We start from the raw sequence: 16,778 nt of genomic DNA, 5'->3' as shown, positions 1-16,778 counted from the left end.
TGTATGTTGATGTAAAGGGGTGTATGGTGATGTGTAGGGGTGTATGGTGATGTATAGTACTGTATGGTAATGTATAGGGGTGTATGGTTATGTATGGGGGTGTATGGTGATGTATAGGTGTGTATGGTTATGTATGGGGGTGTATGGTTATGTATGGGGGTGTATGGTGATGTATAGGGATGTATGTTGATGTATAGGGGTGTATGGTGATCTATAGGGATGTATGTTGATGTAAAGGGGTGTATGGTGATGTGTAGGGGTGTATGGTGATGTATAGTACTGTATGGTAATGTATAGGGGTGTATGGTGATGTATAGTACTATATGGTAATGTATAGGGGTGTATGGTTATGTATGGGGGTGTATGGTGATGTATAAGTGTGCATGGTTATGTATGGGGGTGTATGGTGATGTATAGGGATGTATGGTGATGTGTAGAGGTGTATGGTGATCTATAGGGATGTATGTTGATGTAAAGGGGTGTATGGTTATGTGTAGGGGTGTATTGTGATGTATAATAGTGTATGGGAATTTATAGGGATGTATAAGGGTGTATGGTGATGTATAGAGGTGTATGGTGATGTATAGGGATGTATGGTGATGTGTAGGGGTGTATGGTGATCTATAGGGATGTATGGTGATGTAAAGGGGTGTATGGTTATGTGTAGGGGCGTATGGAGATGTATAGTAGTGTATTGGAATGTATAGGGATGTAAGGTGATGTATAAGGGTGTATGGTGATGTATAGGGGTGTATGGTGATGTATAGGGGTGTATGGTGATGTATAGGGGTGTATGGTTATGTATGGAGGTGTATGGTTGTATATAGGGGTGTATGGTTATGTATTGAGGTGTATGGTGATGTATAGGGGTGTATGGTTATGTATGGAGGTGTATGGTGATGTATAGGGGTGTATGGTTATGTATGGAGGTGTATGGTGATGTATAGGAATGTATGGTGATGTATAGGGGTGTATGGTGATGTGTAGGGGTGTATGGTGATGTATAGCACTGTATGGTAATGTATAGGGGTGTATGGTTATGTATGGGGGTGTATGGTGATTTATAGGTGTGTATGGTTATGTATGGGGGTGTATGGTTATGTATGGGGGTGTATGGTGATGTATAGGGGTGTATGGTGATGTATAGGGATGTATGGTGATGTGTAGAGGTGTATGGTGATCTATAGGGATGTATGTTGATGTATAGGGGTGTATGGTGATCTATAGGGATGTATGTTGATGTAAAGGGGTGTATGGTGATGTGTAGGGGTGTATGGTGATGTATAATAGTGTATGGGAATGTAGAGGGATGTATGGTGATGTATAAGGGTGTATGGTGATGTATAGGGGTGTATGGTGATGTATAGGGATGTATGGTGATGTATAGGGGTGTATGGTGATCTATAGGGATGTATGGTGATGTATAGGGGTGTATGGTGATCTATAGGGGTGTATGGTGATGTTTAGGGGTGTATGGTGATGTATAGGGATGTATGGTGATGTATAGTGGTGTATGGTTATGTGTAGGGGCGTATGGTGATGTATAGTAGTGTATTGGAATGTATAGGGATGTATGGTGATGTATAAGTGTGTATGGTGATGTATAGGGGTGTATGGTGATGTATAGGGGTGCATGGTTATGTATGGAGGTGTATGGTTGTATATAGGGGTGTATGGTTATGTATTGAGGTGTATGATGATGTATAGGGGTGTATGGTTATGTATGGAGTGTATGGTTATGTATAGGGATGTATGGTTATGTATGGAGGTGTATGGTGATGTATAGGGGTGTATGGTTATGTATGGAGGTGTATGGTGATGTATAGGAATGTATGGTGATGTATAGGGGTGTATGGTTATGTATGGAGGTGTATGGTGATGTATAGGAATGTATGGTGATGTATAGGGGTGTATGGTTATGTATGGAGGTGTATGGTGATGTATAGGAATGTATGGTGATGTATAGGGGTGTATGGTGATGTGTAGGGGTGTATGGTGATGTATAGTACTGTATGGTAATGTATAGGGGTGTATGGTTATGTATGGGGGTGTATGGTGATGTACATAACCATACACCCCTATACATCACCATACACCCCCATACATAACCATACACCCCTATACATTACCATACAGTACTATACATCACCATACACCCCTATACATTACCATACAGTACTATACATCACCATACACCCCTACACATCACCATACACCCCTTTACATCAACATACATCCCTATAGATCACCATACACCCCTATACATCAACATACATCCCTATAGATCACCATACACCTCTACACATCACCATACATCCCTATACATCACCATACACCCCTATACATCACCATACACCCCCATACATAACCATACACCCCCATACATAACCATACACACCTATAAATCACCATACACCCCCATACATAACCATACACCCCTATACATTACCATACAGTACTATACATCACCATACACCCCTACACATCACCATACACCCCTATACATCACCATACATTCCTATACATCACCATACACCTCCATACGTATAGGGATGTATGGTGATGTGTAGAGGTGTATGGTGATCTATAGGGATGTATGTTGATGTAAAGGGGTGTATGGTTATGTGTAGGGGTGTATTGTGATGTATAATAGTGTATGGGAATTTATAGGGATGTATAAGGGTGTATGGTGATGTATAGGGGTGTATGGTGATGTATAGGGATGTATGGTGATGTGTAGGGGTGTATGGTGATCTATAGGGATGTATGGTGATGTAAAGGGGTGTATGGTTATGTGTAGGGGTGTATGGTGATGTATAATAGTGTATGGGAATGTAGAGGGATGTATGGTGATGTATAAGGGTGTATGGCGATGTATAGGGGTGTATGGTGATGTATAGGGATGTATGGTGATGTATAAGGGTGTATGGTGATGTATAGGGGTGTATGGTGATGTATAGGGATGTATGGTGATGTATAGGGGTGTATGGTGATGTATAGGGATGTATGGTGATGTGTAGGGGTGTATGGTGATCTATAGGGATGTATGGTGATGTAAAGGGGTGTATGGTTATGTGTAGGGGTGTATGGTGATGTATAATAGTGTATGGGAATGTATAGGGATGTATGGTGATGTATAAGGGTGTATGGTGATCTATAGGGATGTATGTTGATGCATAGGGGTGTATGGTGATGTGTAGGGGTGTATGGTGATGTATAGGGGGTATGGTTATGTATGGGGGTGTATGGTAATGTATAGGGGTGTATTGTTATGTATGGAGTGTATGGCTATGTATAGGGGTGTATGGTGATGTATAGGGGTGTATGGTGATGTATAGGGGTGTATGGTGATGTATAGGGGTGTATGGTGATGTATAGGGATGTATGGTGATGTATAGTGGTGTATGGTTATGTGTAGGGGCGCATGGTGATGTATAGTAGTGTATGGGAAGGTATAGGGATGTATGGTGATGTATAAGGGTGTATGGTGATGTATAGGGGTGTATGGTGATGTATAGGGGTGTATGGTGATGTATAGGGGTGTATGGTTATGTATGGAGGTGTATTGTTGTATATAGGGGTGTATGGTTATGTATTGAGGTGTATGGTGATGTATAGGGGTGTATGGTTATGTATGGAGTGTATGGTTATGTATAGGGGTGTATGGTTATGTATGGAGGTGTATGGTGATGTATAGGGGTGTATGGTTATGTATGGAGGTGTATGGTGATGTATAGGAATGTATGGTGATGTATAGGGGTGTATGGTGATGTGTAGGGGTGTATGGTGATGTATAGTACTGTATGGTAATGTATAGGGGTGTATGGTTATGTATGGGGGTGTATGGTGATGTATAGGTGTGTATGGTTATGTATGGGGGTGTATGGTTATGTATGGGGGTGTATGGTGATGTATAGGGGTGTATGGTGATGTATAGGGATGTATGGTGATGTGTAGAGGTGTATGGTGATCTATAGGGATGTATGTTGATGTATAGGGGTGCATGGTGATCTATAGGGATGTATGTTGATGTAAAGGGGTGTATGGTGATGTGTAGGGGTGTATTGTGATGTATAATAGTGTATGGGAATTTATAGGGATGTATAAGGGTGTATGGTGATGTATAGGGGTGTATGGTGATGTATAGGGATGTATGGTGATGTGTAGGGGTGTATGGTGATCTATAGGGATGTATGGTGATGTAAAGGGGTGTATGGTTATGTGTAGGGGTGTATGGTGATGTATAATAGTGTATGGGAATGTAGAGGGAGGTATGGTGATGTATAAGGGTGTATGGTGATGTATAGGGGTGTATGGTGATGTATAGGGATGTATGGTGATGTATAAGGGTGTATGGTGATGTATAGGGGTGTATGGTGATGTATAGGGATGTATGGTAATGTATAGGGGTGTATGGTGATGTATAGGGATGTATAGTGATGTGTAGGGGTGTATGGTGATCTATAGGGATGTATGGTGATGTAAAGGGGTGTATGGTTATGTGTAGGGGTGTATGGTGATGTATAGGGATGTATGGGAATGTATAGGGATGTATGGTGATGTATAGGGGTGTATGGTGATGTATAGGGATATATGGTGATGTATAGGGATGTATGGTGATGTGTAGGGGTGTATGGTGATCTATAGGGATGTATGGTGATGTAAAGGGGTGTATGGTTATGTGTAGGGGTGTATGGTGATGTATAATAGTGTATGGGAATGTATAGGGATGTATGGTGATGTATAAGGGTGTATGGTGACGTCTAGGGGTGTATGGTGATGTATAGGGATGTATGGTGATGTATAAGGGTGTATGGTGACGTCTAGGGGTGTATGGTGATGTATAGGGATGTATGGTGATGTATAGGGGTGTATGGTTATGTATGGTGATGTATAGGGGTGTATTGTTATGTATGGAGTGTATGGTTATGTATAGGGGTGTATGGTGATGTATAGGGGTGTATGGTGATGTATAGGGGTGTATGGTGATGTATAGGGGTGTATGGTGATGTATAGGGATGTATGGTGATGTATAGTGGTGTATGGTTATGTGTAGGGGTGTATGGTGATGTATAGTAGTGTATGGGAATGTATAGGGATGTATGGTGATGTATAAGAGTGTATGGTGATGTATAGGGTGTATGGTGATGTATAGGGAAGTATGGTGATGTGTAGGGGTGTATGGTGATGTGTAGGGATGTATGGTGATGTGTAGTGGTGTATGGTTATGTATGGGGGTGTATGGTGTTGTATAGGGGTATATGGGGGTATATGGTGTTGTATAGGGGTATAGAGGAGTATATGGTGATGTATAGGGTGTATGGTTATGTATAGGTTGTGTATGGTTATGTATGGGGGTGTATGGTGTTGTATAGGGGTATATGGGGGTATATGGTGTTGTATAGGGGTATATAGGGGTATATGGTGATGTATAGGGTGTATGGTTATGTATAGGTGGTGTATGGTTATGTATGGGGGTGTATGGTGTTGTATAGGGGTATATGGGGGTATATGGTGTTGTATAGGGGTATATAGGGGTATATGGTGATGTATAGGTGGTGTATGGTTATGTATGGGGGTGTATGGTGTTGTATATAGGGGTATATGGTGTTGTATAGGGGTATATAGGGGTATATGGTGATGTGTAGGGTGTATGGTTATGTATGGGGGTGTATGGTGTTGTATTGGGGTATATGGTGTTGTATAGGGGTATATGGCGTTGTATATAATAATAATATATAATGAGATATAATAATTATATTAAGGTACATAATAATAATCATATATGAAGTACCTACCGAGAAGACACCGAAGAAGGCGCTTTCGATTACGCTACCTGCAAGGTTTGTCGGCATTGTATTTAAATTTATGAGCTCGTCGCCAATTTGCTCGCCGGCCTAGAAGAGCTTGGGTATTTCCACGACCACAGAACTGGTTTCAGGAACTTCTAAATAACAATGCACTGGATCACTGGTGGAAAGAAAACTTTAGAGTTTTGCGCGATACCTTTGAATATATACGCCAGCTCATTGGACCGGCGCTCCAGCGGCAAAACACTAGGATGCGAGATGCCATTCCAGTTCCAAAGCGCGTCGGTGCAAGCCTCTGGCGACTAGCTACTGGAGAGTGCTACCGCTCGTGTGGACTGATGGTCGGGTTGGCGAAACCGACTGTTGTAAAGTGTTGCCATGAATTTGTTCAAGAAATATGCCGACTTCAAGATGAGTTTATCAAATTTCCTTCTACTGCAGCAGAGATAGCTAAAAAAATTAAAGGCTTCGACAATAAAAGTAAATTACCTAATGTAGTTGGAGCAATAGATGGAAGCCATGTACCTATTAAGGCCCCGAAAATTAACCATGAAGACTACTTTAACCGGAAACATTTCTACAGTTTTTTAGTACAGGGAATAGTTGATGCCTCTGGCCTCTATTTATCCGTGGCCACTGGTTTTCCTGGAAGTCTACATGATGCTCGGATGCTGCGGTTAACTGACGTTTATCGGGCTGCTGAAGATGAGAATATCCTAATGGAACCTACATTTGACTTAGGCGGAACTGTAGTGCGCCCACTTATCGTGGGAGACACTGCTTATCCAAACAAAACCTGGCTCATCCGACCATTTAAGGATAACGGTGGGCTTACGCGCGACCAGAGGAATTTCAACCGAGAGTTATCCAAGGCGAGAATAGTATCCGAACATGCATTTGGTATGACCAAAGGAAGTTGGAGGGTATTACTTAAGCGCCTAGACGAAGACAGTGACAGAATACCTGACACTATCATCGCCTGCTGCGTGCTACATAACATTTGTGTTTTACGAGGAGATGAACTCGACGTAGATGATAGTGGTGATGATGATGATAGCGATGATGATGATGATGACGACGGCGCCCCCCCCCCCTCCCAGGCTGCAGCTGCGGTTCTACAAGCCCTTGTTCAATACGTTGCAAATCAATAGACATATTATCCCCTTGATTTTGTCCTCTTTGCGTCCTAAATTATAGAAGGTTACGAAATAATTATATTTTGCTTTGCAATTTATTTAAGCAATCATATATCTGATCCAATTGATCCAAACCTGAAAGTAACAGCAGATTGAATAAATATGTATATATATATATAGTAATATAAAATCAATCAAAAATGGTGTAGAATTTTACACGGGATAATTACAGGAAATATAAAAATTCTGTTTGCTAAACAACTGTAACGTCTATTATACTTAAGAAACACCGGTTGTAACCATTTTACAGCACTGTGTATTTTAGTGTCCAAAATACTATTCAAGATCAATTAAAATTTCTTTTTGCAGTTTTGCAATAATAATGTAAACAGTTCCTTTTTTCTTTGGAATAAAAGCGCTGAGTTAAACCTATTTTTTGGAAGCAAATATGTCTCCGAGTTTTCCTAACACAGACACAACAAATTTTTGGTGTTGTCGCTGCGCTTCTGCCTGAGATTTGAGGAGAGCTTCAAAAACTCTCTCGTCATTCTCTTGGGATCTTTGGATGGCTTCTTGCTGTGACTTCATCATGTCAAGGATTGCTAGCTCCATGTCATTGCCGCTAAGCCTTTTCTTCTTCTTTTTTGGTCCTTTTTCATCCTTTTGCCCAGTTTTTCCAGTTTTCTCTGCATCCGCACTATCTCCTCCAGCAGAGCTGGGCGGCCGTTTCTCTGGTTTCTTACTGCAATCTTGATTTCCGGTCGATAAAATATCGTCGGTATCATCAGAGCTCCAATCCTGTCGGTGGGCTTTCGTTTCCTTGACAAATCTTGGATTCACTTTGTCTGATGAAGCCATAAATTCGTCGATGTCTTCATAGTGCTTGAACATTTTCCGTTCCCTTCCCGTGCGACTGTTGTTATCACATACGCTTTTGTATTTATCCAAGAGCGCCCGCCACTTCTCCTTTAACTGCGCTAATGACTTTTCAGATTCCACGCCATTGTCAAAGCACATACTTTGAAACTGCTTAAAAATACCTTCCCATATGTTTTTTTTGGCTTGACTGCTTTTTGTAGACTTAAGTCTATCGTAGTACTCCTTAAAAGCGGCAATTAAGCATCTCTCTTCGGTCAACGACCAGCTACTGCGCTTGTTACGATCGTCGCTTCGGTTCGAGGATTCACTTGGAGTTGGACTAGCGCTGTCCCTGTCTGGTTCAAACTGAAGGTGATTGCTAGTACCGGGTACAGGGTTCTGGTAAATCGGGTAGGGATTTAACATCGCTGGATCATGCAGTGGAGGCTGATTTTGAGCCATGCTAACACCATACAGGGTATTACCGGTGTTGTTGATTCCGTGCGGCCTTGTTTGATTTCGTGCCGCAAATAAATATCCGTTGTAATAGGGAGCTTCATTTTGACTAGCGTTCCTATAAACAGATAAACAGAAAGATTATAATTTAATCAACTTCGTAACTGGCAGTCTGAAGGGCAAACTCATGAAAATAAATAAAGAAAGAAATACTTAAAGTGATGCACAAAACCCTGCCATGTTACCTCGTGCTAGAAGTAGGCGCGAAATTAGCCAAGTGCTTCAGAGGTCACCTCAGAGCGCCTCACGCGATTTCCTGTATTAGCTGCATTCTACTTTATGATTGGCCAAGCCACCTCAGGGAGCAGATAAACCGTACTTTTCAGTTCAGGAACTGTCATCGGAAGTTCTTTTGTTCTTTTTGATGTATCCATGGAAATAACCCTAGGGCAGTTTCGGTCTGGGAAAAGCGGTTACACACAAAAAAGTCTTTTCCCGTGGGCAAACGCTATTTACCCATGGGTAAAAGGGCTATTATAACCACGACTATTGTAAAGCACATCTACCGGTAGTATAATCGTTCTGCAAGGAATCAAACATTTCTGATACAAATTGGCTGAGTTATCTTTTATAATATTTGATAAAAATTCTGTTGAGTATATGACATCATCACTAAGCTAATTCGCATATTTTAAAAAAATTGAATATCTCTGGAACATAAAGAGATATTTGAAAATAGTAAACAGCATTCTTCTTCTCGTACAGGCTACTTGTTTATATTTTGAAATGGCTTAGATAGGAAAGATGTGAATTTCGTCATGGTAGCACTTTAAGTTCTCTAATCTACACAGGATCCACACTTCATGAAAATTTGTTTTTTTCTTGCGTGTCCTGTGCAAATCAAAAAATTGATCGTTCGGTGGTCTGTCGTGTCCTGTTTTAGCACCATCTTCAATGTTTTATTGCATTGATTCCAAGTTTTGAGGTTGTGAAAAGAGCAATTGATGATTTTTGTCAACCATTCTTAAAGTTTTTGCAATAATACAGTCAAAAAATAAAAACTTTACTATGGTGTCTAATCTTCCAGTAAGTCTATATAGGCCAACGTATCAGGGACACCTAAGTATTACTCTCCTCTTATTTGTCATTATTATTACAACGGAATTTTAAACAGTGGTGTTTTTTTAACAGGCTTAGAAGATGCATTAAATAAGGATTCAGATTCACACACAGATTTCAACTTTGATGAAGAAGCGATCATAACCTATTACTACAATAGAGGATTTGAGTATAACGAAATTCTTGGTTTCCTTGAAAAGCACCATAATCATTGCTTTAGTTACAGTACACTGCTTAGAAGGTTGAAACAATATGGACTCTCAAGAAGGTCCAACCATCAGAGGATTTACTCAAGCATGTAAGGGAACGCAGTAAAGGAAATTATTGATGGTCTTGGATCAATGGGTGGTTGTAGAACAATCTGGCGTACTTTAGAGATGGAAGGAATTTAAGTCCCTAGAATTGTCGTACAGGAAATTGTCAAAGAACTTGATTCTGAGGGGAGTGAGTTACGTAAATCTCATTGCTTAAAAAGAAGGCAATATTACAACCCTGGTCTCAACTACTCTTGGCATGTGGATGGATACAATAAGCTCATGCCATGGGGTTTCCCTATTCATGGATGTATAGATTGCTTCAGCAGACGTATACTGTGGTTGAAGGTGGCTCGTTCAAATAACTTACCAGAGTACCCCGCAATTTACTTTCTAGACACTGTGAAAGAACTTGGAGGCTGCCCTGTTGAAGTAGTTACTGACTTGGGAACTGAGAACAGTCTACTTGCATCAATTTAGAGTTACTTTGAAGAAAACCCCGATGCTCATCGATATGTCCCTTCACAATGAAATCAATGTATTGAAGGATGGTGGTCCTTTTTTTCCAAAAACAGGTCAGCATGGTGGAGAAATTTGTTTCAGGACCTAGAAGCCCAACATAAAATTGACATGTCCTCCGACATGAGCAAAGAGTATCTGTGGTACTGTTTCTCCAAATTACTACAAGAAGAATGTAAGACTGTCAGGGAGCATTGGAACACTCACTACATAAGAGGCTCCAGGCAAAATAGTGTTAGGGGAAGACCAGATTCATTATATTTCCTGCCAGAATATCATGGTACCACAAGTAATCTATTAGCAAGGGTTGCAACTAATGAAATAGTGTGTGTGACTCAGGAGATCACTCTAAAAGAACATTATAATCAGCATCAAGAATATTTTGAGTATGTTAGACAAGGTCTGGGTTTGGCACTTCCTACAACCTGGAAGGAAGCTCTTCAGTTCTATGAAAGATTGATAGACATTGCTGATAATGGATATTCTACTTAGTGTGACTATTTATCACATAAGATGAGGTATAGCTACAATGTAAGCTTTATACCAGGTTAAAATGTGTTAATGTTTAAATCTGAGCATATGTTCGCAAGTTAAAAACAGTAGTGGATGCTTTTCATTGCAGACAGGTTCAGCTGCACTGTTCGTAGCTGTAGTGCTAGGAATAGAAGAGTTCTCCCGGATTGTCACATCTACAGTAACTTCACTACTGGGCAACATGATTGCCACATCTGGTAAGGATTTACCATCACGTTTACCATCATCAACAAACTCACCAGCATCTACATCTTTGTCCAATCCAAGCTACAGCTTTCATGTCGACTCCTCGTCATTCTTGATCTGTAATTTAGCTCTTTTTGCTTTACCTTCTTCAACTGAATATTCATCATCAGTGGAGTCATATCCGTGTTCAGCAGTTTCTATCCATCTGTGAGCGGAGATACAAGACAATTCGTTTGTAATCCTTTCCAATTTCCTCTTGATACCTCGAAAGGGTGAAAAATTCAACCGTTTCAGGTATAAACTGGGCTTGCTTGACACTTTCAAAATACAAGGAGGTACTCTTCATCTTCTATGTAGAGGTCACTATGATATGCCTTCCAGTTTGTAACTGCTTTAGAAAGTATCTGTGTGCATGGAGCGTTGTTGGATACCCTAAGAGCAATTCTTTTCCCCCTTGCTGGTTTCAACCTCTTTTCTTTCCACTCCAACAAACCTATTGCAATTGTCACTTCCTCTTTCTTGGGTTTTCCTTTGTTCTTCCGACACTTAGTGTTCCATTGTTTTCCCTTGTTCTTCCTGTACTGGTCAAACAATTTAATAGGTTTGGGAGTGTCTTCCTTGAAGGAGCCATCTGCAATTAATTGACAACCAGTTTGCTTATCTACTTTGTTATTGTAAAATAACTGACGGGCGGTTTGACTATACAAACTTAGTTGACACAGTTTTCCCTAAAGCTGTGCCTTTCCCTATCCCCTCTTAGGAATTTTGCACCATTATACATTATAGCCACCTGTGCGAAAAACAATGGAGGCGGGAGAAGGGGTGAAATTTGTTTCCTTCCCTGAAATCGAAGTACCTCATTTGAGGTCGGTGTCTAAATAATTTTGTTGCCGATTGTAGGTAAAGCTCACTTTCTGAAGACAAACAAGAAGCATTTCTATAAAAAGGAATTCAACTATTACGCGAATACACAATATTGACTCCTGTCAATAATGATCATAACATGGATGTCCAAACCAAATTTTATTACCCATGGTAAACCGCTGGGTGTAAGAGTTCCACTATGAAACGGTAAGGGGTGAAGCCTCCCCGTACAAAACTTCGTTGAGTACTCCTCCACCCCCACCGGGTGAATTGGTGTAAATGTAGTTTTTCAGCCCACCTAATTTTTTTAAATATTAGACCCTAGTAGGGAAATATGAACAATAAAGTTGGTCCAAAGATTGGGTATTTTGACTCAAAAAAAGCTGTTTTCTGATCAAAGACCCTATCTCAGTCCTTTCCCTATTACACACGAAAAACAACACCCGATACGCTCGAAATTGACCGCATATGAGCGAATCTAATTAACATAAAATTAACGCATACAAGCGGTAAAAATAGGCCCTATTAACCTACTGAAAGGTTCTGACGTAGTCAATCTAAAATTATTTTCGATCTCGTGGGCTAGACTGTGCAGACAGTACACCTAACCACATTTGAGGTCGATTGAGTACTGTATTGAAAGGTTTATAACTTGCCATACTGATCAAAATGAAACGCATTCAGTTTACGGATGAACAAAAGGATACCCTTGTGAAATGTTATGGAGAAGGCATGACCTCAACTAAAAAAAATATGCCCGATAAAATTCGGGAATGTGCGGCGAAAGTCGCCATTACTGAAGAACAGGTAAAGGTGAGCGTTTGCATACTGTAGTTGCTTCGGTAAATATGGAGTTCTCAAATGAAACAACGGAAGCTTTTTCTTTAAATACGACATTTTAATTACTTTCCTTTACTATAATTCCTGGATATTTTTCAATTTTTGACGCACGAACAATTTCGTGCTTCACTTGAGTTGATCAATGGGTGGTTATTTTCTCATCTGGCGATCAGTGAAGGAGTAGGGTTGAAAAATCCGGTTTTCAGACTGAATAAAAGTCTAGGCTCTGCGTTCGAAAAAGAACGAAACACCCGCTCACCCACCAACACACACACACGCAGAGAAAAAACGAAACTTCGAGACCCAGCACAAACGGACATCTGTGATTGATTGAAACGATTTTTGTAACTCAGTCGGCCAAGAAGCCTTAGTCAGTAAGCTTATTTAAGCTGAAGCTTTTATGATAGGGCAAATTTTTTCTTTATTGCTTCATCCTTTGCCTGTATACCTGTATAAAAAAAAAGAATACTTCCACAACATTTAAGCTTCAGCTTATTGTTCAGACTTGAATATTTATTCTCAGGTTAATTTCTGTCTAGCACACTATGCAACCAGAGGCTACTTTTTGGCGATATGTAAGCTTATTGTTGTGTTAAAAGCCGACTTTCTGACTTTCAGCCTAAGACCATCTGTTCCCAGCGTCCAGCGATTTACGTTTCAGCCACATTGTTATCAACTCCATCCCCTTAAGAAGAGTGTGAAACTTAGGGTTCATGTAATTTGACAATGCAAGTTATGTTTCTACAGAAAATGTCACAAAACTGAAGCATATAGGACTCTATGCATGCTTAATAATTCTTATGTAGTACCAGAAACTCATATAGTGATAAGTAAGAGTTTCTAGTAATACTAACCATTATGCCAGCAAATTGCATGAGGAAGAAAATCATGCATGCAGAAAGGAAGGTTGTTTCTCGCACCCCAGTATGGCAGTAACCGCTGCTCACAGAGTATCCCTGGCACAATTCATGTGTGACACGTATGTCCAGACCCCGGTTGTTCGAAAGTTGGATAGCGCTATCCACCGGATGAATTGCTATCCAGAGGAACCAATTGCGCTATCCACCTTTCGAACAACTGGGGCCAGGGGGTCAATGCCATACAATCTATTATCATAGAATTTGCCTTACTAAAGTAATTTTTAAAATAATGTAATTTGTGATGATTGTGTCATGTAGAAGCTAATAATAATAAGTCACAATTATGGAGAAGTGGGTAGTTTTTATGGGACATTTTTCAGCTGTTTTAATAGCTTCTTCGGCAGGAGATTTGGGTCAGTCTTCTTGCTGCCACCCTTTTACTTCAATAATTGTACACTGAATCTGTGACATCATTGTTGAAGGATAATTAATGGATCCCTTTAGGTTGAATGTGGCACAATATTTGAATTGGCCCTTTTTCTTTTGTATATGATGCCTTAGAGGACTTACTATTATGGTCTATTGTCCCCCACTCGGTGAAGTCACAGTTATGTGCAGCTGATTTCCAGTGACATGGTCTGTTCATCTTCAGTTAGTTTATCGTAATAGTGGTTTTCCTTCTATGCACAATCTCATTCACTTAAATGATGAATTTTGGATTCAATGATGTCTGTCGGCAGTAGTATTCTTGCACTATTGCAAGTCTCATTATTGGCAAATATTTTTTGTTATATTTATTCCCATTGAACTTAATTAAAATGTTGAGCTCAAAGTCAAACCGATGTTTGCTCATTTGTATTCATCGTCTTGAAAACTGTTCAGGATGCTTCATTAATCCACACAATGTAAGGATATTATTTGCCTTTTCAAATAATGTGATTTATATTCTTTTTAATAGTCATACCTGAAATATTGCACTCCCTCTTGGTTGCAGTGACATGTTCACTTACAACCCTAAACGATGGACTGCTGTGCATATAATTCTGCATAACCATGCATTCATTGTGGTAACCCTGAGAATTAACACATCAACTTGGATTGTTGAGTCTAATGAATTTACAAGGGAAAGTGGCCTAAAGCAAGAGATCAGGAGCATCCTGCTGATGGCAACAAAACAGACTTAAAGGAGGCTATGGCATGTCATTCAGGAAATTTGAATTTAATTTACAGATATTGATTTAATTTATAAATATGTATCCGTTGTTACGGGTATATTATTTTTTTACAACATCCTTGCAGTAAATTCCTGAACCATTTTCTTTATCGTGTTTATCTCTGCTTTAGCACTGGATAAACAACCATAGTGCTAAAGTAAACAGGGGTTCTGAAATGGCCAGCACTACAAAAAGCAGAAAACTTGTCAGGAAAGCTTCAGGCTTTAATGCCTTCACCAGAGAGTATCTTCAGAAAGGTATATGTAAATACAATCTTAAGCATTGTTATTTTGATGATAATTATAGAAATATTCAAATGCACTTTGATCAACTATGGAATATATTAGTTTAGTTTTTGTACTAATAATTCCAAAATCTAAATTCCTGGAAAGAGTATAAACTGGGGTAAATTAATGTCCAATTAGCTGGTTAAGACTGATAAACAGTAATGGTATCACTTAAAGTGGTTCATGTTTGTGTTTTTATGAACAGCTTTGGGGCTGGACAATTAATATGCGAGCCATGCGAGCCAATAGGAAAAAATAAAATTTTATGAAATTACAGATACTTAAAAAATATTTCCTTCATATTTCCCTCTGGGTGTGTGAGGTTTTCCTTCTAGAATATTTGAGAATTATGTCCTGACTAGGGTTTAAAGCACTAATTTTATTTTATGGATTAGGGTTAAGCAATCTTTAGGGCTAAACACTTGCTAACAATGGTTACTTCTCAGTATTTTTTTCTGTTTTACTGTGTTTTGTATTTTTTGTAAGTTTTGTTCCATGGCTCACTTGCCCAGTGATGTAGCCTGAGGTTTTCAGCATGGAATGCCTCCTTCCTTAGGAGTACTTTCTTATTTAACTAACACTTTTAAAAACTTTAAAACTTTAAAACACTTTAAAACATACATTTATTTGCTGATGAATTATGAAGCTTATGCTTTGTATGGCTAGTAAATCAATTGTAATAATAATAAATATTAATATATTCTGTAAACATTATTGTTATAGCCTTGTATGGCTTTACTTGGAGGCAGTTAAAACTATCAACTAATTGTGTTGTTATTACTCTACAGAAGAGACTGGTGGAAATGCAGAAGTTTTCCGTACCATTGATGAGAAGTGGATGGGGTTACCTGAATCTGCTAGAGATTCTTACAGAAAGAAGGCAGCAGATTCAGGCTACAGCTCTGTAAGTCCACCTTCACCAAATAAACGGGCAAAGAGAATAATAAAAAACATCATGAAAGAGGTGATTATAGCCACTTAATTACGTTCATTCAAACATCTATTATATATGTGGTCACCCAATCAGGAAAAACCAGGGAAATAGCCTATCATGGCCATCTGCACTCAATCAAAAAGAGCCTCGATAGAGGTGCTCTAACATAAGGAGCATATAATTCTATTATTAACTCAACATTGAGAGTAAAAATATGCATCTTAAATTCCAAATTATTTATGACAGCAAAAGACCTCCACATGGTTACCGTGGTATGGACAAGTCAGAATTTCAATCACCATTAACTACAGGGCCAAAGTTTTGGTCTTAAAGCTATAAATTCAATTTTATAAAATTACAGCTGCAGCTGTATTTTGTCAACTTCTTCATATGATAACCATTTAAATTACACCTGATTTATTGATAGGCAAGCCAAGAAAGGTCTATTACAAGCATCTGTCTACCCTTAATAACGGAATGAATTACATTATATGAAACCCACATGTATGGCTTTCCCAGAACGACCCTAACTAACTTCTTATCTGGCTATGCATTCCCCTTTCACCTCAAGGTGGTCATAATGTAGAAGTCTTTTTCTTAATTCATTCTGCAGGTGTTCAAATTTTCCAGAAAAAAAAACATCATGGTTTCCTCGTCCGTAAATTAAGGGAATTGGCTTAGACAAGTTCATATCTTCCGTTTATAATGACTCACTAATACTTTACTACTGCCAATTGAGAAATCATTAACTTGTAGACCACTCCCCTATCTCACTTTTTGCTCAAGGAAAGAAATTTTCTGGAAAAGGTGGAGGGGACTTTGTTGCACATATTTTTTGTGTCCCTGTTTCTTTGTAAAGTGAATATTTTTAAGGAGGGTTAAGACTTTTCTGTAGACATGTATTATT

General features: G+C 39.3%; 3 protein-coding genes across 3 annotated transcripts in view; 2 read left to right on the top strand and 1 right to left on the bottom strand.

Moving 5' to 3' along the window:
- The first annotated feature begins 6,061 nt into the window (after nt 1–6,061).
- LOC140931972 (uncharacterized) lies at nt 6,062–7,326 on the top strand. The gene is made up of 2 exons (XM_073381649.1): nt 6,062–6,851; nt 7,316–7,326. The coding sequence occupies exons 1-2, from the start codon at nt 6,062–6,064 to the stop codon at nt 7,324–7,326; spliced, it is 801 nt and encodes a 266-aa protein (XP_073237750.1).
- Nucleotides 7,327–7,375: 49 nt separating this feature from the next.
- On the bottom strand, nt 7,376–8,266 carry LOC140929899 (uncharacterized). Its single transcript, XM_073379592.1, has one exon. The coding sequence runs from the start codon at nt 8,264–8,266 to the stop codon at nt 7,376–7,378; it is 891 nt and encodes a 296-aa protein (XP_073235693.1).
- Nucleotides 8,267–12,387: 4,121 nt separating this feature from the next.
- Nucleotides 12,388–16,778, top strand: part of LOC140931971 (uncharacterized) — a gene marked incomplete at its 5' end in the record, with an annotated part of 6,530 nt that continues 2,139 nt past the window's right edge. Inside the window, 3 exons of the mRNA XM_073381648.1 lie at nt 12,388–12,549; nt 14,781–14,907; nt 15,726–15,901. Coding sequence (XP_073237749.1) covers nt 12,388–12,549; nt 14,781–14,907; nt 15,726–15,901 — 465 coding nt within the window. The remainder of the gene's footprint in view (nt 12,550–14,780; nt 14,908–15,725; nt 15,902–16,778) is intronic.

The sequence above is a fragment of the Porites lutea genome, chromosome 3 (assembly GCF_958299795.1).
Source record: "Porites lutea chromosome 3, jaPorLute2.1, whole genome shotgun sequence".
In the NCBI taxonomy this organism is placed as follows: Eukaryota; Metazoa; Cnidaria; class Anthozoa; order Scleractinia; family Poritidae; genus Porites; species Porites lutea.
This window is presented reverse-complemented; position numbering and strand designations above follow the sequence as displayed.